General features: G+C 40.8%; 2 protein-coding genes across 5 annotated transcripts in view; both read right to left on the minus strand.

Moving 5' to 3' along the window:
• Positions 1 to 1484, minus strand: part of sardh (sarcosine dehydrogenase) — a 54524-nt gene extending 53040 nt beyond the window's left edge. The window contains exon 1 of one of the 3 annotated variants that reach the window (XM_078799187.1): positions 1348 to 1484. The gene's annotated coding sequence lies outside the window, so the exon portion shown is untranslated. Of the gene's footprint in view, positions 1 to 1014; positions 1034 to 1347 lie in introns of those variants that run through there. The other 2 variants (XM_058057354.2, XM_078799188.1) reach the window with 2 other exon arrangements.
• Positions 1485 to 3070: 1586 nt separating this feature from the next.
• cercam (cerebral endothelial cell adhesion molecule) lies at positions 3071 to 21710 on the minus strand. Of its 2 annotated transcripts, none has more exons than XM_058056529.2 (12): positions 21699 to 21710; positions 13256 to 13366; positions 13066 to 13183; positions 10713 to 10847; positions 10447 to 10651; positions 10255 to 10374; positions 10100 to 10176; positions 9188 to 9294; positions 8895 to 9027; positions 8691 to 8818; positions 6853 to 7056; positions 3071 to 5078 (listed from the first exon to the last, which is right to left on the minus strand). In XM_058056529.2, exons 2-12 carry the CDS (start codon positions 13303 to 13305, stop codon positions 4844 to 4846), a joined length of 1512 nt encoding a protein of 503 aa, XP_057912512.1. In that variant the 5' UTR covers positions 13306 to 13366; positions 21699 to 21710; the 3' UTR covers positions 3071 to 4843. The 2 variants fall into 2 exon arrangements, with proteins under 2 accessions (XP_057912512.1, XP_057912510.1); XM_058056527.2 differs by lacking the exon at positions 21699 to 21710 and adding an exon at positions 14900 to 15191.
• Positions 21711 to 22478: the final 768 nt, after the last annotated feature.

Genomic DNA, 22478 nt, shown 5'->3' on the forward strand with positions numbered 1-22478 from the left:
AAAGTGGTTTTACTACTGTATTAGCCTACCTGCTAGCGCATTCATTTTTGTTATATATATATATATTTTATTACAAACTTCAATTACAAAACAGTATAAGTAGAATTACAGGAACATAAAAGTGCAATTCTACAGAACAACATAAGAAAAAGTAAATAAAGAAAGGAATGTGCGAGGGATATTGCTTGAAAATGAGAACAAAAAAAATAAACATTAGAAAACATGTCACTTAAGCTTGTTCTTCATATGAATTGTTTTTAAGAACGTTCTCCAATGTATGAAAGGTTTTTAACTGCTTTTCTGTTGATTATTAGCTTCAGTGATTCATATATCTTCAGTTCAGAAGAAAACTGGTGAATATTTGGCTTACATGACATCACTCTGGATTTGTGAATATGGAATTTTCCTAATAAACAAAGACACCTGCTAGCTCATTCATATTAGCAGTATGTTTTACAGACAGGATTATAACACATAAACAAACATTGATTCCACGGTTGAAAGTGTCACTTGAACTTTGTTGTTGCCGCATACTGTATTTTTTTACAGCAGTAATTATTGTTGAATTGTTTTACTGCACCACGTTCTGGGTATGTATTGCGTAGAGACAGATTAGCATGGCTAGCATGTCCTTTTCACTTCCACCTTCCTAACCCCGCCCCCTGCACATGCTCGAGGCCAAAGGTCACATAAGTCCCCCCTTTTCATAGCTGTCTCAGACAACGCCTGTTACATTTAGTTACTTTTTGGAGTTTATCCTCGTACATTTATGACTTTATTCGCGTAATATTACGAGATCTTTCTCGTAAATTTACAACTTTATTATCAAATCTCACATTGTTCTTTTCCAGCGTGGGCCTAAAACTGTATAGAATGATTTAAAAACAACACACGGGTGTAAAAACACTACTGGTTAATCGCTGGTAAAATTGCACCCAGTTAGCAAGTTTCATTAAAAACAAAAAGCACAAGTCAGACACAAGGTGAGAGTCGCTAACAAGTGTGAACTCTGACCTCGGGGTCCTCTTTACGGTGAAGCTGCACCAGTGACAAACAGAACAGCAATCATTGACATCGTCAAGCACATCGTCTACAGCCTGTTTCCACGCCGTGTGCTGAAAATCACGGCAGCGATCAAGGCGCCACCATGAGACACACTCGTGAATGTTCCGCTCAGCTTTTGCTCAACCTCGACGGGTTAAAAAAAAACATTAGCAACTTCCTTTATAAAAACACACACACGCCTGACAGGCTGCTTGCTAGCTAGCTTGCCGCCACATATCTGCAACAGCTACGACACTTCCACAAGCAAACACACACGTATGCATGACAATACAGCTGACTCACACTTATGGTCGGTTCCGCGGTATGTTCTTTATTGGGGAGTCCAAGGGGGGGTGAAGTTGAAGGCAAATAGTCGAACACGTTGACTCGCCACTGAGGGAGAGAGAGGTGGTAAACTCAGCTTGCGTCTGACAGGACTCTCCTGACCACGCCCCCTTTATTTGAATGAGCCGCGTGTTACCATATAAGTGGCTTCCGGTCAACGTTGCTATAACGTTTGTACACATCTTCCCCTGGCACACAAAAACACATTTAGTCAAACAAAAGAACAGAAACTGTTCTCATTTTTCTTCTTTAAAAATGATACATTCTCAATTATTATTAAGGTGCATGTCAAGGTTTTAAGGTTTTTTTGGAGGGGGGTATTGTGATTTTATATATATTATGTATACATCAGTTATTATGTTTAAGGATTTTTAGCTTTCATACATGGAAATAATGTTTTTATTGAATATTTATATCATAAATATAATATATATATTTATGTTATAAATATATAATATATATTATTATTATATATATTATAATATTATATATTAATACATTCATTTTGTATTGCTTTTTCCTAATTTAATTTAATGTAATTTAATTTAATTATTCATACATTTTCTACCGCTTTTTCCTCATGAGGGTCGCGGGGGTGCTGGAGCTTATCCCAGCTGACTTTGGGTGACAGGCGGGGTACACCCTGGACTGGTCGCCAGCCAATCACAGGCACATATAGACAAACAATTATGGCCAATTTCGAGTCGCCAATTAACCTAGTGCAAAATTACAATCTTTTAAAAATGTGAAAATGTAAACATTTAATTTAATTTTAAATGAAATTAAATGAAATTAAATGAAATTAAATGAATAATTTAATTTAATTTAATTTAATTTAATTTAATTTAATTTAATTTAATTTAATTTAATTTCATTTCATTTCATTTCATTTCATTTATTATTAAGTTTTGGCTTAACTCACTCAGCTTCCTTTTGTGAAAAAATGTGTAAATTGTAATAATGCTGAGAGGTAAATTCCATTATCACATATCCATTTAAGTGAAATAAATTAATTTAACCTTATTAATGCTGAGTATTATTTTAAGAAATGAACGAATTATTTTGAAATCGCATTTATATTGTTATATTAAGGTGAAAAGGCTTTTATATGCATGCTACAATGAAGTGACATAGTGTCATAGATATACAGCATACATATTAAATAGATGGTTCATTCATCTCCAAACATGAATCCAACATATGTGATCCAGAGTTGGATATGAGCGCTATGAAACTCTGTCAGCGAAGAAGTCCCACCTCCATCTCAGCAGCCAATGAGGATCTGACTTTGCAGGAGGAGGAGGAGGTCTTGAGGTCCAACTGCAGCAAACATTCTCATAATCTTGGCCTGTAGGTTTTTTTTTTTTGGAGTATGCCTCGTGAAAGTTGTGAAAATCAACCTTGACGACCTTTGAACACGACCTTGATCAGTCACTATCTAATCTGCTCCGTGCTTTTTCTTTTTCTTACATAAACTGCATGGAAGGCAAGGCTGATTGTTCATTTAGCCAAATGGCAACAAAATGGAGGATGCCTTGTATGCACTTTATGTTGCTATGTGTGTGTGAGAGAGACACCAACCCCCCCAGTGTAAATATAAGATATTTCAGTAAACACATTCCCATGCCCATCGGAGATGCTGCAGCTAAATGGAGACATGTGCTTCATGTGTACTGTACTCATCTGTCTTTTTTATTTTTAATCCACTTAAAACATTTAAAAATACTTCCCCCGTCGACATTGTGAGGCGTTGCGTGAGGAATTTTGAGACGAAAGATGGATTTATTCTATTTTGGAATAAAGCTATAACATAGCAGGGTGAATACTGTACTGGAGTGCTGACTGTATACAGGCGTTCACCTTACAGTTCATTTGTAGATATGCTGTTTACACACACATACACACACACACGCACACACATGGCGAGCACCACCCAGTGCCAAAGTGTATCCAGGCTCAGCACAGCATTTCTTACACTACCCTACACTAAACCATTCTAGTATTCCATTTCCAAATCATCTCAATCTGCATATCACTACCAGCAAAAAAGGAATATTCATTGATAATATCAGCTGAGAATAATATTAAATTACTAAATCAATCAGTCATTTTCTACCGCTTATCCTCATTAGCGTCGCAGGGTTGCCGGAGCCTATCCCAGGACTGGTGTCCAGCCAATCACAGGGTACATATAGACAAACAACCATTCCCACCACACTCACCATAATCAATACAATTTGTGTTCATTAAAAAAAATGACCATTATTCATAACATAACTATGGCAGGCGGCACGGGAGTCGAGTGGTTAGCATGCAGACATCACAGCTAGGTGACCCGGGTCCAATTCCACCCTCGGCCATGACTGTGTGGAGTTTGTATGTTCTCCCCATGCATGCGTGGGTTTTCTCCGGGTACTCCGGTTTCCTCCCACATTCCAAAAACATGCTAGGTTAATTGGCGACTCCAAATTGTCCATAGGTATGAATGTGAGTGTGAATTGTTGTTTGTCTATATGTGCCCTGTGATTGGCTGGCCACCAGTCCAGGGTGTACCCCGTCTCTCACCCGAAGACAGCTGGGATATTATGTATTATTACTTATTTGTTTATCTCTTTTTATGATTATGTTAATAAACATATAATTATATGCAATCTGCATATTCCTCCCAGCAAAAGTCATATTAATTCATCATATTAGATGATCATTTTGTTAACTTAATTTGCATGTTCGCACCGTGCATGAGTCCGGTTTCCTCCCACATTCCAAAAACATGCTAGGTTAATTAGCGACTCCAAATTGTCCATAGGTATGAATGTGAGTGTGAATGGTTGTTTGTCTATATGTGCCCTGTGATTGGCTGGCCACCAGTCCAGGGTGGACCCCGCCTCTAGTGACCCTAGTGAGGATAAGCGGCATAGAAAAAGGACGGTCGGAGACGCTGACCCAACAATTCAGGAAGATTCAGGAGATATTCTATTGATGTTCTTATGATTAATCATCAATAAATGTTTCGTTACTTTCACTTGTAACGTTGTCACACACTCAACAAAGAAAATATCCCAGTGATGCGACAGGAAAGAGATGTCTTCCATATTCCTGTGGTGATTTTGCCAAGTGGATGATTATCATGACAAGAATGAACATCAAAGTGTGTTTTTGGATGGGGCTCCTGTACGGGATGATGGCGTACCTGATAAAGAAGTGGAATGAGAACACGGAATGAGGTACGTGCGGTCATGAAGACGTGGGTAAATGAAGTTCATGCACGAAGACACTAAATGCCTTTTCCTGGATTGTCCCCAAAGAATTCCTAAAGGAGAACTCCATCCTGTGCAAAAGCGCTTTGCAGGAAAGTCCACTTGTAAACGCAGGACGGTCACATGACGCTCGGCGTGAGAACACAGGCTCCTCAGGGCGCCATCTCTGATTCGTAGCAAGGCCGGGCGCACCGCCCTTAAAGTTCATCCCTGTAAGCGGCCGACAGGATGTCGGGTGGCGGCACCGCCCCCTTTAGGGTCTTGTGGGAGCCCCGCCAGTCGGTGCGCACGGCGTCGTCGTCCCACAGCGTGGACGTCTCGGTGTCGCTCACCCACTGGGGGTCGCCGGCGTAGTGGCAGGGCTGCACCAGCAGGGGGCGCGTGCTGAAAGCTTGCAGGTTCCTGTTGGGGAAGTGCGACTTGTAGTCGTCGCTGTGGGGGGAGAAGCCCGCCGTCACGTTAGCTTTATCGCAACATCTTATAATAATAGAATTTATTTTTATAAAAAAGATTGTTTTTTGGGAAATTAAAAAAAATGATGCATTGTGGTATTAAACCATGCCAAAGTTTCCGATAATGAAGTTTGTACATTTGGAAGTAAGCCCTGAAAAAAGTTTGGGATGACTCAAAACGCTCGGTTTCAAAAGGCGTGGTAAAACTGTTCCTTTGTGATGTCACAGAGGGGCAGGCTTCCTTATATGGGCGTGGCTGTATTCCAGATACACTCTCTGCCCTCCCCCCAAGTTCTGCTCCTCTGTTTACGAAGCAAACTCAGCTGTTATTATAGCTGGTGATTCCCAGCAATATTTTCATCTGTCAACGGCATTTCACACAGGACTTTTTTTGTGAACATGAACGTGAAATATCCGCCAAACTGTTGCTGGAGCCAGAATGGGTGCACTCCTGGAAAGGTGCATTCATGTTTTCTGTGCGGGTTATTGTGTGTAGCTGCTCTACAGGAGTCCACAACTCAATACAAAGGGTGGAAAAATTAGCATATTATTATGACTTTAGGTTTTTTCTTATAATAGTATGTTATATATTGTGTAAAATAAAAATGTTTCTCTTGTAAATGAAAAAAAAATTGTAAAAAATTATAAATAGTAAAATCTATTCTTGTTTAGAAAGATGTTTTTCTTGTAAATGAAAAAATGTAAAAAAAAAATTTAATTATGAAAATTCTGAAAATTATTAAAATAAAAATGTTTCTCTTGTAAATGAAAAAATATATAAAAATTATAAATAGCAAAATCTATTCTTGTTTAGAAATATGTTTTCCTTGTAAATGAAAACATGTGAAAAATATTTAATTATGAAAATTCTGAAAATTATTAAAATAAAAATGTTTCTCTTGCAAATGAAAAAAATATAAAAATTATAAATAGTAAAATCTATTCTTGTTTAGAAAGATGTTTTTCTTGTAAATGAAAAATATGAAAAAATGTAAAACAAATTTAATCATGAAAATTCTGAAAATTATTCAAATAAAAATGTTTCTTTTTTAAATGAAAAAAAATCTAAATTATAAAAAATATTATTTTGTTTAGAAAGATATTTTTCTTGTAAATGAAAAAATATGAAAAAATGTTTAAAATTTTGTTTTAATTATGAATTTAGCCTGATAAAATAGACTTTTTTTCCATATAGTAGTAATTGCAGATATTTTTTAAAAATATGTTTTTCTTGTAAATGAAAAAACATTCTTGTTTAAGTATGACTTTAGCCTGATAAAATGATGACTTTTTTTCTTATACTAGTTATTCTTGCTTTAAAAAAATCTTGTTTTTCTTGCAAATGATTTTTTTTAATCTATTTAAAATAGAAAACAATAATTTGTCCTTATAATAGTAAATGTTACATTTTTAGGCCTGGATCCGGGACTGAGCACGCTCCCGTTCATACCTGTCTTGTATGTAAACGTCCAGGCAGGCTGTCGGCCTGCAGTCTTAAGAATTTGAGCCAACACGCAGCACGTGTTTAAAACGCACGAAAGCACCTCACCAATCTCTAAATAGACAGCAGACTTGAACGCAATGTATGTTTGTTGAAATGATATGGTACACACTGCGGCTGGGAAGTGTTATTTACAGATCAGCTTGGACTTCCTGGTGCGGTCACACAGAAGGAAGGATCTGGAAGACCAGTAGCTGGAGTACATTTTACACTTGCAGTGTACTCGTGTGTGTATATGTGTGTGGACACCTACTTGGGATGTTTGTCGTACATGATGGGCAGGAATTCATCAACAGGCAGCATTTTGGAGAGCGGCTCGGCGTTGAGCAGCTTCTGCGCCCCCTGCAGGGAGATGGCGTACGACAGAGTCCAGTAGGAGTAGTCGGCCACCACCAGGTTCCTCACGTTCTCCACCGCCTCCTCCTTGGAAGGGTTCACCTGCTTCCTGCCAAAGTATCTGAAAAACAATCAAATTGTCTTTCTCCTCATGCCACTTCTCCTTCTTCTTCATGTGTTTTGGTATGGGCTTTGCCAGCCCACACATCCGCTACTTTGGCTAGTTTTTTTTGGAAAGGTTGCGTCTCACGCAGAAGAGTCATCCCGTGTGTTTTATGACACGGCTTCTAAAATGCTCTCTCAGCCTGGGAAACACCTTTTACAATCTTCACTAATTTACAATACACTTCCATTCGTGTATTTATTCCTACGGTTCTTTTTAATCTGTTATATTTATTTTTTATACTTTTATTTAAGCCATTTTTATTGGCATTTACTTTTTCATACATTTAAGTCTATTAAGTTATTTATGTGTTTTATTCTTTCATTTATTTATTTTGGGCTGCATGGTGGACAAGTGGTTAGCGCGCAGACCTCAGAGCTAGGAGACCGGGGTTCAATTCCACCCAATTTCACATCTCTGTGTGGAGTTTCCATGTTCACCCCGTGCATGCGTGGGTTTTCCTCCCACATTCCAAAAACATGCTAGGTTAATTGGCCACTCCAAATTGTCCATAGGTATGAATGTGAGTGTGAATGGTTGTTTGTCTATATGTGCTGGCTGGCGACCAGTCCAGGGTGTACCCCGCCTCTCGCCCAAGGACAGCTGGGATAGGCTCCAGCACCCCCCGCGACCCTCATGAGGAAAAGCGGTAGAAAATGAATGAATGTTTTTCTTGTAAATGAAAAAACATACTTGTTTAAGTATGACTTTAGCCTGATAAAATGATGACTATTTTCTTATCATAGTTATTCTTGTTTAAAAATAATTGGAAAAAAAAATAAAATTTAGTTTTAATTATGAATTTAGGCTGATAAAATATACTTTTTTTCATATAGTAGTAATTGCATATATTTGTAAAAAAATATGTTTTTCTTAAATTTTCGTAAATGAAAAAACACTTTTGTTAAGTATGACTTTAGCCTGATAAAAACAGGCATTTTCTTATAATAGTTATTCTTGTTTAAAAAAAATCTTGTTTTTCTTGCAAATTATAAAAACTATTTTTAAAAATCTATTTAAAATAGAAAAAATAATTGTCCTTATAATAGTACATTTTACATATTATTTTAATTTTATTTTTTTTAAAAAGGAGGCCTGGATCCGGGACTGAGCACACTCCCGTTCATACCTGTCTTGTATGTAAACGTCCAGGCAGGCTGTTGGCCTGCAGTCTTAAGAACATGAGCCAACACGCAGCACGTGTTTAAAACGCATGAAAGCACCTCACCAATCTCTGAATAGACAGCAGACTTGAAGGCAACGTATGTTTGTGTTGAAATGATATGGTACCCGCTGCGGCTGGCAAGAGTTACACACCCTCTGATACACTTATAGTATACCCCCATGCACAGCCATCTACCTGTGATGTGTCACGTGGCTACAAATAAATGAAGGAAGACATCAATCAGGATGTGGACAATCCCGCCTTTCTACTAAGCTCACCCTGGATTGATTGCTGATCAGTACTACGCCTGGTAGTAACTCCCCTTACTACACTTACCTTTGCTTTGGAACAAAGAAGCTATTCTTGTATCATTACAGGGCCAAAGCCATCTAATAAAACATCAGCAAACGCAGCAAACCTTACTCACATCAGGTCCCAGTCCAGCTCCACCTGCTCCACCTCCTCCATCAGTCGCAGGACCCGGCGCTTGAAATTGGCCTGGAAGCGGACGTCGTCCTCGAACACCAGCGCTTTGTCCATCTGCGTGTCCACCATCTGCGCCAGGAGCAAAGACCACGTGAGCGCCCACCAGCCCGCCGTTTCTGCTCGCTACGTTTGCCGGAGGCTTCACCTCCTTCCAGATGTAGAAGTGGCTGAGGAAGCAGCCCACCTCCCCCTTGGTGAGGGTGCGTCCTGAGAAGGGGTCGTAGTAGCCTGGCAGCAAGTCCACGCCCAGGATCTTGATGTCACTGCTGTTCAATGCACTACACACACACACACACACACACACACACACGTTATGATCTATTTACCGTTCCATTGCACATACTGTATGTGCTTTATGACATGAGCCACCAGAGGGAAGCGTTCAAAGCAAGAACAGCGTTCTGAGGTACGGTAGAGTGTCCCTCCAAGGATTCCTACTTTCCGTCCACGGCGTCCACCACCTTCACGTCCACCTCCAGCTCGTTAAGGGAGAACAACATGCGCTCCCTGCGGTCCGGGCGGCGCCGCAGGTTGATCAGGTAAATCTGAGGGAAACCGGAGTATGAAATTTGTAAATAATTCATGGTGTTATATTTGTAAGTATACTGTTATTTTCATGTCAAGTTTAGATACTGTCACAAAAGCAAAAAGTTATATTTGTTGCCCTTGTATGCCCTGTTTTAGTTAGGAACTGATATTTTCCTGAAGCTTACCCAGTTCTACTGATAACTAAAGAAGGGAAAATTAGAAACAAACCTTTTTTTTCTCTGATGAAAGACAGAAGTCTAATCTTTCTTTTGGTAGGTTCCATGTTTATGTCGCCATAGAACACAATATACTGTTTTGTGGTTGACTACGGCCTATTATTAGTCCAAAAATATATGCTAGTTTAATCAAATTGTATGTTTTATTGGCCTAAATGCAGCATTTCCAAGCATAGGACAAACATAAGGCATTCAAAAGATGCATTCAAAGATGTTATGATATTTAGTATTCTACATTGGTCACTAGGTGTCAGTTATGTACATATGATGAGGCAAAAGCCACCTCAGAAAATTCTCCCAATGCTAACACCTGAGTCTATGTTGTCTTATTTGTGTCTTAAATATCTTATTATCTCATTTTATGTACACTATATCAGGTAATATGAGTGTAAAGGTGACTATAGGGGTGTTATTGCATGTCTAGTGGGCTCTCATTGTGGTAAAAAGTTGATTTAGAAGGTCATAAACAGCTTTTCTATGCTATAACTACCAAAGTATTGCATTTAGAAATAAGGAATCCTACTTGGTGAAAATTCTGGAGCCGATTAACCGTGATAAACAAGAGGTGACTGTACGTATTGCTAACCTCATCGAAGCCCATAAGGTCTCTCTGTCTGGGGGACATGTGGACGTAGCGTGAAGGCTGCATGGGAGGCCCGTCGACTGTTGGGAGGAAGCGCCACATGGTGACGGAAGACTTTACTGGTTTCAGTCTAACCCAAACATGGTCTCCATTCTTACTCAGGGACTCCAGGTGAACATGGACAAAGTTGAGGCGGTCGTCCTCCAGCGTGTGGTGAGGCTTGGCAGGAATATTCAAGTAGCCGTAGCGCTCCTTGTTGCAAAGGTACATCTGGATCGCTGCATGCGAGGCACAACATTCCCTTGGGGATTAGTCTACTTCCCGGAATGGGCAGTGGCGTTTCGACCAACCTGTGGCTCGGCAGGAGAAGGCAAAGACAATGATGTCATCATAAGGCCAGGAGTACTCGGTGTGGGGCGGGTAGAAGGCCAGCTTCTTCATGCCCTCCTTCCTCAAGTCCAGCAGCATGGTGGAGTGCACCATGGGCACGGGGAAGCAGCCCAGACGGTGGCGGTTGCGAGTGGGGAAATACTCGGCCGTCCGCCTGTAATAACCCTGAGGGGACGGAAGGAGAGTCAGGAGATAAAAACACACCTTGCTTGGCGTTGGGCCTCACCTGTGGCGTTATACCACACCAGTAGTTGGAGTAGGCTCCCTGAGAGTCCAGCATGGGCGCCGTGATGGACTTGTTCTCGGCCACCAGCAGATTGAGGGTGTCGGGGTTGGTGAGGATGTTGTCCGTGTCGGCGTACTGGAAGACAAATGAGACCACAACAACAACAAGAAGTTTGTCATGGCTCAAAATGCTTGGTTTCAGAAGGCGTCGCAAAACTGTTCCTTTGTGATGTCACAGAGGGGTGGACTTCCTTATATGGGCGTGTCTGTAAGCAGATAAGCTCTGTTCTCCCTCAAGCTCTGCTGCTCTGGTTATTACTTCCGAGCAAAGACACATTTGTTTCCAATTCCTAAAGACGCCACCGTCAGCCACAAGTGGTTGGAGTTCCTGATTCCCTACCAGCAAAAAAATGCATATTAATCCGTCAACGGCATTCCACACTGGACTGTTTAGTGAACATGGCACAACACTAGCCGACAAACTGCTGCTGAATGTTACTTTCCAATGTTATTTGGTCGTCTGGACCAACTTTGTGTGCTGGTTATTGTGCGTAGCTGCTCTATAGGAGTCCACAAGTCAATACAAAGAGGAATGAGCAAAGGAAAATTAGCATAATAGGTCCCCTTTCAAAATAAATTCCTCGAAAATTGTGCCAAAAGTGAAAGAAAGCTTGCAGGCTACTTCCTGCTTCATGGAAAATAACATAAGGACTGGATCATTATTCATCACGGGGGTTCCATTACTGCAAGAAGACATGTCATTTTGCGTCCATTTGTTAGTAAACAGGCTACTTCCTGGGTCACAGAGAATAACGCAAGCTGACAGGACTGTACCATTTTTAAATTCTTGGACAAAGGTTGCATCATTACTCAGAAAAGTGCTACATTTGTCTGTCAATTTGTTAGCTAGCAGGCTACTTCCTGGTTCACACACAATGACATAAGATGACAGGACTGTACTATTTTGTATTTTGGTCTGAAGAGACTACTTCCTGGCTCACATGAGGACCCTACCATTGTTTACCATCCTACCATGTTTATTATGATGAGGTTGCTTCATTACTCAAAAAAGTGCTGCATTTGTCTTTTCATTTGTTAGCTAGCAGGCTACTTCCTAGTTCAGGGAGGATATTGTATGACGGACTGTACCATTTTTTATTCTTGTCTGAGGGACTACTTCCTGGCTCATAGAGAATACAGTAAGGACTGGATCATTTTTTTTCATCTTGGGGGTTCTATTGTTACTCCAAAAGTGATAAATGTATTTCTACGTCCATTTGTTAGCTCGCAAGCTACTTCCTGGTTCACACACAATGACATAAGATGACAGGACTGCACTATTTTGTATTTTGGTCTGAAGAGACTACTTCCTGGCTCACATGAGGACCCTACCATTGTTTACCATCCTACCATGTTTATTATGAGGGGGTTGCTTCATTACTCAAAAAAGTGCTGCATTTGTCTTTTCATTTGTTAGCTAGCAGGCTACTTCCTAGTTCAGGGAGGATGTTGTAAGACGGACTGTACCATTTTTTATTCTTGTCTGAGGGACTATTTCCTGGCTCATAGAGAATACAGTAAGGACTGGATCTTTTTTTTTTCATCTTGGGGGTTCTATCGTTACTCCACAAGTGATATATGTATTTGTACGTCCATTTGTTAGCTAGCAGGCTACTTCCTAGTTCAGGGAGGATGTTGTAAGACGGACTGTACCATTTTTTATTCTTATCTGAGGGACTACTTCCTGGCTCATGGAGAATACAGTAAGGACCGAATCATTTTTTTTTCATCTTTGGGGTTCTATCGTTACTCCAAAAGTGATATAAGTATTTGTACGTCTATTTGTTAGCTATCAGGCTACTTCCTGGTTCACGTACAACAATAGGACTGTACCATTTTTTACTTTGGTCTGAGGGGCATCACCAAGTAGGGTTAAGAGGCTACTTTCTGGTTCATATAGAATAACAAAAGGACATGGTCAGTGTTTTTTTCATCTGTCCGTCTATTTATTAGTAAACAGGAAGTACCTGGTACAAAGCTAACATTTTTTTAATTCTTAAACCATTGTTTTGGGGTTTTTTTTTATCTGAGGGGCTACTTCCTGGTTCATAGAGAATAACATAAGGCCTGTACCATTTTTTTATTATAAGATGTTTCTCCATGACTCAAAAAAGTCATGTATTTGACCATGAGTTTGCTGAATAAACAAGCTACTTCCTGTTTGATAGAAAATGGTATATCTTGGAAATACCATGTGCTGTTCTGTCGCTGTAGATCTATCTGTATCTGTATCCAGACCTGCACTAAACTTGTTGTGTGCATTAAAGGCAAAGCGTGAGTGTTGTGTCGCGTACCAGGATGTAGTCAGCCCAGCGTTTCCTGGCAAAGTTGAGCGCCGCCTGCTTGAGCTTCATCACATACTCGTATCTGCTGTTGGGCCAGTGCTTTGGACCCAGCTCTCCCGCATAGGACCTGAACAGCACAGACTTAAATAGATGTGTACGTTGAGGTGGACACGCAGGGGATGAAGGATTAAGGTCTTACACGGGCTGCTCCATGGGTCTCCACTCCACGTAATGGTAGAACCTCTGCATGACGGTGAGCCACTCCTTCAGCACGGCCGTGGTGTTGTCTGCATTGTGATCCGTGGCTGCCCTGAAGACAAAAACACAAGCTCACCCCTAACTTATTGATCATAGAATCTTCCTTGTTGGAGGTGCAAACCCTCTGACTCCTGAGCAGCATAATGTCTCAGCACAACGAGTTAGCATCATGGCAATGCAGCATGGCGCCACCCATGGGTTCTTACAGATGTTCAATATCTAGCAGCTTTTTTTAATATCAACTTTGCTCTTTTTTCCCCATTTTTCTGGTTCTTTTTTGTTTTCAGATATTTCGATTTCCTTCTTAAATCATCTTTGTCAATTTTGTTCTTGTAATATTGTGATTTTATTCCCATAATATTGTAACTTTTTTCCCATAGTATTATACGTTTATTCCTGTAATATTATGACTTTATTCCTTTTATTTTATGACTTTATTGCCATAATATTATAACTTTATTCCCATAATATTATGACTTTATTCCCGTAATATTATGACTTTATTGCCATTATGTTTGAACTTTACTCCCATATTATGGGAGTATTTATTCCCATATTATTATGATTTTATTTCCATATCATAACCTTATACCCATAATATTATAACTTTATTTTTATTATATGATGACTTAATCCCCATATTATTATGATTTTTGTCCTTTAATATTATAACTTTATTCCCATTAAATTATGACTTTGATACTTTTTTTTACTTTATTCCCATAATATTATAACATTTGCCCCAATTTTCCACAAATTACATTTCTGTTTGTTTGTCATAATATTGTGATTTTTTTGTAAACACACTTTTCCATGTAATATTTCAACTAAAATGGCATTTATTTTTGTAAAATTACACATTTTTGTTAGACTGTTAGACTTCTTTTTTGCTTCATAAACTTCATAAGACTTTTTTCATTTCTGTTTTTCATCCTAATTTTTCAAAAAGACAACTTTATTTGTTGTTTCTCATATTACGCCCTTTTCCTTTAATATTTCAACTTTTTGCTACTAAAAGGTTATTTTCCCTCATAATATGACAACATTGTACTCGTAGAGTACAAATTACGACTTTTTCCCTGTAAGTTACAACTTTGTTCTTTCAATATTTTGACTTTATTTTTGTAAAATGACTGCTGATGCTGCAAATAACTGATGAGTTGTCAATGTTTTTATTGTGTTTTTTTTTATTTATTTTTGCACTTTTCTTGTTAAATGACATTTTTAGAACGTGCCGTGGGCCGACAAAAAAAACTGCAAGCCATGAACGGCCCCCAAGCCACACTTTGGACTCACCCGAATTAAACGCTAGTATTTATTATTATCATTTGCTGATGATATTGATGTGGAGATGTTGAAAATGTAGCGTGTACTACCAGTTGGATGGAAACTACACTTCAAGCAGGAGCGTACAGCAGGCGTGACTCCTCCACTCTCTGCAGCTGAGTGTGTCAACTATAAAAGGAACTTTGGGTACACGATGACAGAAAGACTAAATGTTGACGATCACTTTGCCATCAGAGAACTTAAAATGACTCTTTTCCTGAATTATGACTTAAAATGCTAGAAAAAGGCGGCGACCCACCACACGGAGATGCGTTCTTTGGGGTAGTGGAGCCTCTCCAAAGCTCCGAGGTAGTAAGGCAGCGAATGCGCGGCGTTCCTGGCTATGATGGCGATCACCACCGTCGGAGGCTGCATTCGAGACTCCTCGGGATATCTCTCCTCCGAGAAGTAGCAGCAGGCCGGCGACAGAAAGACACCTAAAAACGCTACAAAGTGCCGCATCATCATGGTGGAAGACTAGATGTGCGCAAAGGAGCTACATGACGCGTCAGCAGTCCAACAAGTTTAAAAAAAAAAAAACAACGAGGGCTTTTCCCAAATCTCCAGCCCCCTTTTTTTCCTTTTTCCAGTGGACAAGCTGGATAGTTTCCTCTCTCAGTTTACAACTTCCGCCCATGTTAACAAGACATCTCCACGCAAACATTAACAGTTTTTTTAAAGTGTGCTTATTTTTTTACTTATACAAAAATATGTGACGCGATTGACACTCGATTGTCGTTAAAACCTGGAAAAGTTTGAACTTCCGTAAAAAAGCCGCAGTCCTTTTTTGGTGACGTTGTCGCTCAGCGAGGCAGCACTTGCACATATTCGCCACTGAGAGGCGCTGTTTGACCAAATTGAAGGCCCCGGCCTACATACTCAATCAGGAGTATTAGTACTACGCACTGACCTACAGTATACGTCTTTTTCGATTATTTTATTAAAAGGCACTTTTTATCTAATGCTGGTGCATTAAAGATGCTAATGCTGGTGCATAATCATTGTTTGTATAACCACAACACACACAACTCCGGACATGACACATTAGCACCAATGCTAGCAATACCAGATAACACAACCTGTGAGGTGTGCTGGCTGGCACGTGGTTGCCATGACAACAAAGCTGCGAATATTTATAGTATCACTATATGATATATATTAAGTCATTCATTTTCTACCGCTTATCCTCACAAGGGTGCTGGAGTCTATCCGAGCTGTCTTGGGGCGAGAGGCGGGGTACACCCTGGACTGGTGGCCAGCCAATCACAGGGCACATATAGACAAACAACCATTCACACTCACATTCATACCTATGGACAATTTGGAGTCGCTAATTAACCTAGCATGTTTTTGGAATGTGGGAGGAAACCGGAGTACCCGGAGAAAACCCACGCATGCACGGGGAGAACATGCAAACTCCACACAGAGATGTCGAAACCAGGTCTTCCCGATCTTCCTGTGGCCTACACGCTAACCACTTGTGCACCCTGAATGCGGCGATGGTGGACTCCTTGAATGAGGCGATGGCGCCTCCCTGAATGCGGCGATGACGGCCTCCCTGAATGCGGCGATGGCGGACTCCCTGAATGCGGCGATGGCAGACTCCCTGAATGCGGCGATGGTGGACTCCCTGAATGCAGCGATGGCGGACTCCCTGAATGCGGCGATGGTGGACTCCCTGAATGCAGCGATGGCGGACTCCCTGAATGCGGCGATGGTGGCCTCCCTGAATGCGGTGATGGTGGACTCCCTGAATGCGGTGATGGTGGACAATGGCAGCGCTGGCTTTTTAAAAAAAGGGTCATTTTTGTGTACAGGTCAGGGGTCGAGGGTCAAAACGCTGCTTTTTCAGGACACCCAAGAATCGCCACACTCACACATACACTTGGCATTTGGGGGGGGGGGGCTTTCCCAGCATTTTGTGGGAGAGTTCAGGCTAACTTTTCACAGTGGGGTCAAGGGTGGCCGTGGCGTTTGTGTGCGGGTTGGGTATGGGGGTGGGAGGGTGAGTGAGAGACATATGGAAAAGGAAAGTTGAATAAAAGATGGGTGGGGGGGCGGGAAATAAATGCATTGTTGTTTGTTCAGCTTCACTTGACCTCGCCCGACACTTTCGGCCACGTTCACACTTTTTTTGGACCATTTTTGTCATGGGACCAAAAGCTGCCCCAGTAAAGAGCATAAGAAAGAAGGAAGGACTTGATTGGGCTGCTTCGGTGATTTATGGCATGGCTGGTTGAATACATGAATACTATTTTATATTCTGATATTGCTTTCACCAAAAGCATGTACAATATACTTTTAAAGAGTGTGGCTTGAGGGAAAAAGTTCATATATTATGGGAATAAAGTCCAAATATTATGAGGAAAAAATATACAAAGATTATTGAAGAAGAAAGTTTAAATATTTGGAAAATAAAATGTAAAAAAAAAAACATAAAAGTGGAGAAAAGCAGCAAAGAGTGAAGTTGAAATGAATAATAAGCTGAGATGAGCTTTTTTCTTTCAATATTTCTTAGCATATCTAATAGAAAATATCAAAGTGGTCAAGTTGCAGCCTTTCATTTTCCACAATGTGTCCTTGGCCGGAGAAACCTTTGGACAATGTTCCTCTTTGGTGTGTTCCAGAAAGATCCATGACATTCTCCCGTGCTTCCGGGAACCTTTATTGCCACGGCGATAATCAATATTTTTCCCACAGAGACGTCTTTTTGGCTGGCCCACTCAATAGCTGTCACTCTCGGCCCGAGCCGTGAACACGTACCCTCTTACTCAGCAGCTACGAGGATGCTCACTCTTGTCCCTCTACCGGCCCCCACCACATCCAATGCTGGACCAAACCCACCACCAACACCATCACCCTCACCAGCTTCATCACCACTACTATCACCACCAAGGCCACCACTATCACCACAGCTAACACCATCACCAGCAGCATCACTAGCTCCACCAGTACCATCACCAACATTATCACCATCACCATAACCAGCATCATCACGAGCACCACCACCAACATCAATTCTATCACCACCACCATCACCAGCATCATCACCACCACCATCACCAGCATCATCACCACCACCATCACCACCAAGGCCACCATCACCAATACCATCACCAACACCACCAAGGCCACCACCACTATTACCAATATCACTACCAACACCATCACCAAGGCCACTACCATCACCACCAATGCCACCAACACCACCACCAAGGCCCTTAGCACCACCATCATCACCAACACCACCACCATCACCACCAAGGCCCCTACCATCACCACCACCACCATCACCACCAAGGCCCCTACTACCACCACCACCACCATCACCAACACCACCACCATCGCCACCAAGGCCCCTACCATCACCACCACCACCATCACCACCAAGGCCCCTACCACCACCACTATCACCAACACCACCACCATCACCACCAAGGCCCCTACCACCATCACCAACACCACCACCATCACAACCAAGGCCCCTACCATCACCACCACCATCACCACCAAGGCCCCTACCATCACCCCCACCACCATCACCACCAAGGCCCCTACCATCACCACCACCACCACCATCACCACCAAGGCCCCTACTACCACCACCACCACCATCACCACCACCACCACCATCACCACCAAGGCCCCTACCACCACCACTATCACCAACACCACCACCATCACCACCAAGGCCCCTACCACCATCACCAACACCACCACCATCACAACCAAGGCCCCTACCATCACCATCACCATCACCACCAAGGCCCCTACCACCACCACCACCATCACCACCAAGGCCCCTACCACCACCACCACCATCACCACCAAGGCCCCTACCACCACCACCACCATCACCACCAAGGCCCCTACCATCACCACCACCACCATCACCACCAAGGCCCCTACCATCACCACCATCACCACCACCACCATCACCACCAAGGCCCCCATCACCAATACCACCACCACCACCATCAAGCATTCAATTTTCTGTTCCATTTCCAGAGAAAAAGAGAAGAGTTTGCTTATGCCAATAAAGTTGTTTTCATGCTCTGAATAACAGATGCTAAAAATGTCCAATGGCTATTGGAGTATTCTACTTCCTTAAGAAAACATTTTAGCTTTTATTTTAGCAAACCGACTCACTTTATTGATGAACACATCATTGGTTTTCCTGACTATATATACAGGACACAATATGGATTTATTATCATCAGATTATTATTGTTAAATACATTATTAAATACAAGGGTACTTTAACAGGAACATAAACATACTAATACTACCATTTACTGTATCTACAGTCTAATGTGTACTTTAAGTAATATCTGCATCATTTTTAATGATAATATGTGTGTATGTTTTACTATAACATTTCATATATATATATACGTATGTATGTATATAGGTATAGTGTACTATAGCATACATACTATACATTATATAGCAGCCTGACATGGATGACGATGTCGGTGGCCTGGTTGCTAGGCAACAGTGCAGCCAATGTGAAAGCATTGTGGGGGTGTTTAGGTAGCCATGCTAGCTAGCATGGAGGGGAGGAGTGGACTGTTTAACCCTTACAGGTCCCACTACCGTCACCTGACAGCAGGGGGCAGGGTTCCTTTTATGACAACTTGTGTCTTACTTCCTGTTTCCCTGCAAACAGCATCGTGGGCGTGGCTGGCAGTGCCTTTTCTTTCATTGGCCTATGGGACAGTTAAGGCGGAGTCCGAGGAATTCTGCCTAGCAACAGTGGCAGAGGAACATCATCTGTAGTGTTACTGGAACCGTGCTTGACTTCTTTTTACACTTGTATGTATAATAACAGCAGACCATGACTTCCTATGGGAACAAGTCCAGAATAAACATAGGAGGAGCCTTGGCTGGAGCCTACCCCAGCTGACTTCAGGTGGGGAGAGGCGGGGTCAAGCCACCTGTCCATCAGATATAAAATAAATGTAACATACGTCGGATGTTATTGGACCATGAGAGACAGCCTGGAACCTTCTCACTGCGAGGCAACAGTGCTAACCACTGGTCCACCGTCCTGTGTTTTGTACTCTCCGTCACGGGCCCGCCCACCCTGCCGGCCCTCCCTCTCCCCTGCCAAGCCTTTTTTAGGCAGCGGGTTAAACATTGATTTGTGAATGGGGAGAGGCAAAGCGGCCCCCGCATGGAGCAGCGGAACACACACGTGCACACACACGTGCACACACACACACACACACCACTAAAACCAGCAGCCGCCATGAAACACCCCCCCCCCAGCCAAAATACAAAGTAGCCACTTTACTGTACTAATACCACTGTAGTAGTATGTTTTTTCCCCAAATACAAATACATTTTGTCAGTACATTATACAGCTATTTGTCATCAAATACTTGTCAGTAGCAGTAGTACTACATAGCTAAATACTACTTGTAAAATAGGTTTCTTTTTATGATTATTTTGATGAATAGATATGAAGAATATCTACCAGCGTGGCCTCGAGGTGCAAACATTTAGCTCGTTCAGCCCCCGTGTGGGATGACGGGCGGCTGTCAAGGTGAGAAGCCTCTTGACTTCCTGCCTTTTCCCGCCTTGCGGCATGAAGAGGCCAAAGCCAAAGAGAGGAAGATTTGCTTTCAGCGCCTTCGGAAAAAAAAAAAGAGCAATGAATGAGTGAGTGCAGGCTGGGCTCCGTGAATGGGAGGCTGAAGAGGGGCAGCACCCCCCACCACCCCCCACACGGCACCCCCGGATCAGCAGAGGTTAACTCGCTTTCTTCACACACATGAAAAGGGGAGGGGAAGAAAAGGAGGGGGGGGCGGATTGAGCTTTAAAGAGGAGGACCCCCTGCGCCCAGGGCGGGATCAGTCAGGATGATTTATTAGACACACAGAGTTTGGGGGTGTGGGGGAGAGGAGGGGGGGGTCTGTACGCATCAAACACTGCAGCGTTGGAAAGTGCTCAGAGACTTTTCATTAGGTACACCTGCAACGTCTCACCTTTGCAAACCACGACAATGACACTTTACGGTTTTTATTCTCCAAAAATACTCCAAACATTCACAAAAGTACTCATAAGTAAAAGTTCCATTCCATTCCTCTAGTATTACTCCAGGTCCAACTGTTGTAATATTTGATTATAATATAATATTGATATGATTTATAATATTTATTTCCAAAACATGACACTACTTGAATGCAAATATTCATCAAAATCTTATTAAATTACTAAATTATTCTTGTAATATGAAAACTTTTTCATGATTTAAAACTCTGTTTGTTTAAAATATTATGTATAAAAATTTATTTATTTTAGTCATTTGCTATTTTGACCCCAAAATTGAAAAAAAATGTCTTAGAAATTGTCGATTTTATAAACTCAGGGAAAAATACTAGCATTTTTCACTGTTTACTTTCATAACATTTCCATAATATTTCCGTAAAATGACAAGATTTTTGTTTTTTTCCTTGAAAAATTATTTTATTCTTCAAGTAGTTCCACAAAATGACAACTTCATTCTTTTAGTATGACATATGATATTTTTTATACATATATACTAAAAGTTTACTCTCAATAAATCAGGTTTTTATCTACATTAAAAATATATGTATATATTTTTTGTTTTTATTTTTGAAAAATATTTGTTGCATTCATAAAATTACTCATACAAGTTTTACTAACATGATATGTTTTTTTCCTCTGTAAAAAGTTTTTATTCAGAAAAAAATAGCTGCAACATTGGTAAAAAGTATTCTTACATTCCCTTCTGGAAAAGTACCACTTACTTCATATTATGATAATGGATTATATTATAACTGCATGGGGTTTATACTTGTACGACTACAGGCAGTAGTAGTAGTAGTATTGTTAAGGATCAGTGTGCACTCAATACTCATATAATAATTGCATAAGGTATCTAGAAAATAATAATTCATATATTTCAATGTATGACATAATATTGTACTATATTAGTCATCCCATAATTCTCATTTGCTGTTCATGCTAACCAGCCCACACAATGAGGCTGGGTGGCTAAGCTAAGTGAAGCCAATTTTAGCTAAACTTACCAGTTCCGTTCAATATACAACACATGAAATGCCCCGCGGCAGTCGCGGTAGTGGTCGTGGTAGTGGTAGTGGTAGTTAGTGGCAGTGGGTGCCTACAACGTATTTAAATGCAGCAGTGCTAAAACATATGATTCCTCTGAAATAAATTTGCTAGCCAAAGTGTTTCCCCATGTGTGGTTGGTGAGTGGCTTCCTGTTAGCTATTTATTGGTTATTGGGTGTCATGTGATCAAGGGGTGAAACCCTGATTGGGTGCACAGAATCAAACGAGTCAAATCACATGATTCAAATTCCAATCACCTGTTGCTGAGTGTTGGTATATTGAAAAATATTATTTATACTTTTTATATAAATAAATAAATAAATATAACATATATAATATTATTAAATATTATTAAATATTATTAAATAAAAAATATGTAGTATACAAGTATATATAAATAAATTATATTACTATATTTTCACTTGGGTTACATATATCCTCAAAATCTCACAATATTTTAATAGTCCGTCCTAACAGGCGTTGTCTGTGACACCTATGCACTTGGGGGGACCCATGGCCTTTGGCAAAGGAAACATTTTGTGTAAATATATGACTTTTTTCTTGTAAATGTATGTTTTTTTTCTTCCTAAATTTATGGCTTTATTCGCAGAAATTGACAATATTTTTTTTCTTTTAAATATACGTATTTATTCCAAAAATCTGAGTTTTCAAAATGTTTTCTAAATTTACAAGAAAAAGAAAAAAGGTATTAATATACAAGAAAAAAGGCTTAAATGT

This window comes from Doryrhamphus excisus, linkage group LG19 (genome assembly GCF_037039965.1).
Source record: "Doryrhamphus excisus strain RoL-2023G ecotype Guam linkage group LG19, RoL_Dexc_Guam_v1.1, whole genome shotgun sequence".
Taxonomy (NCBI): Eukaryota; Metazoa; Chordata; class Actinopteri; order Syngnathiformes; family Syngnathidae; genus Doryrhamphus; species Doryrhamphus excisus.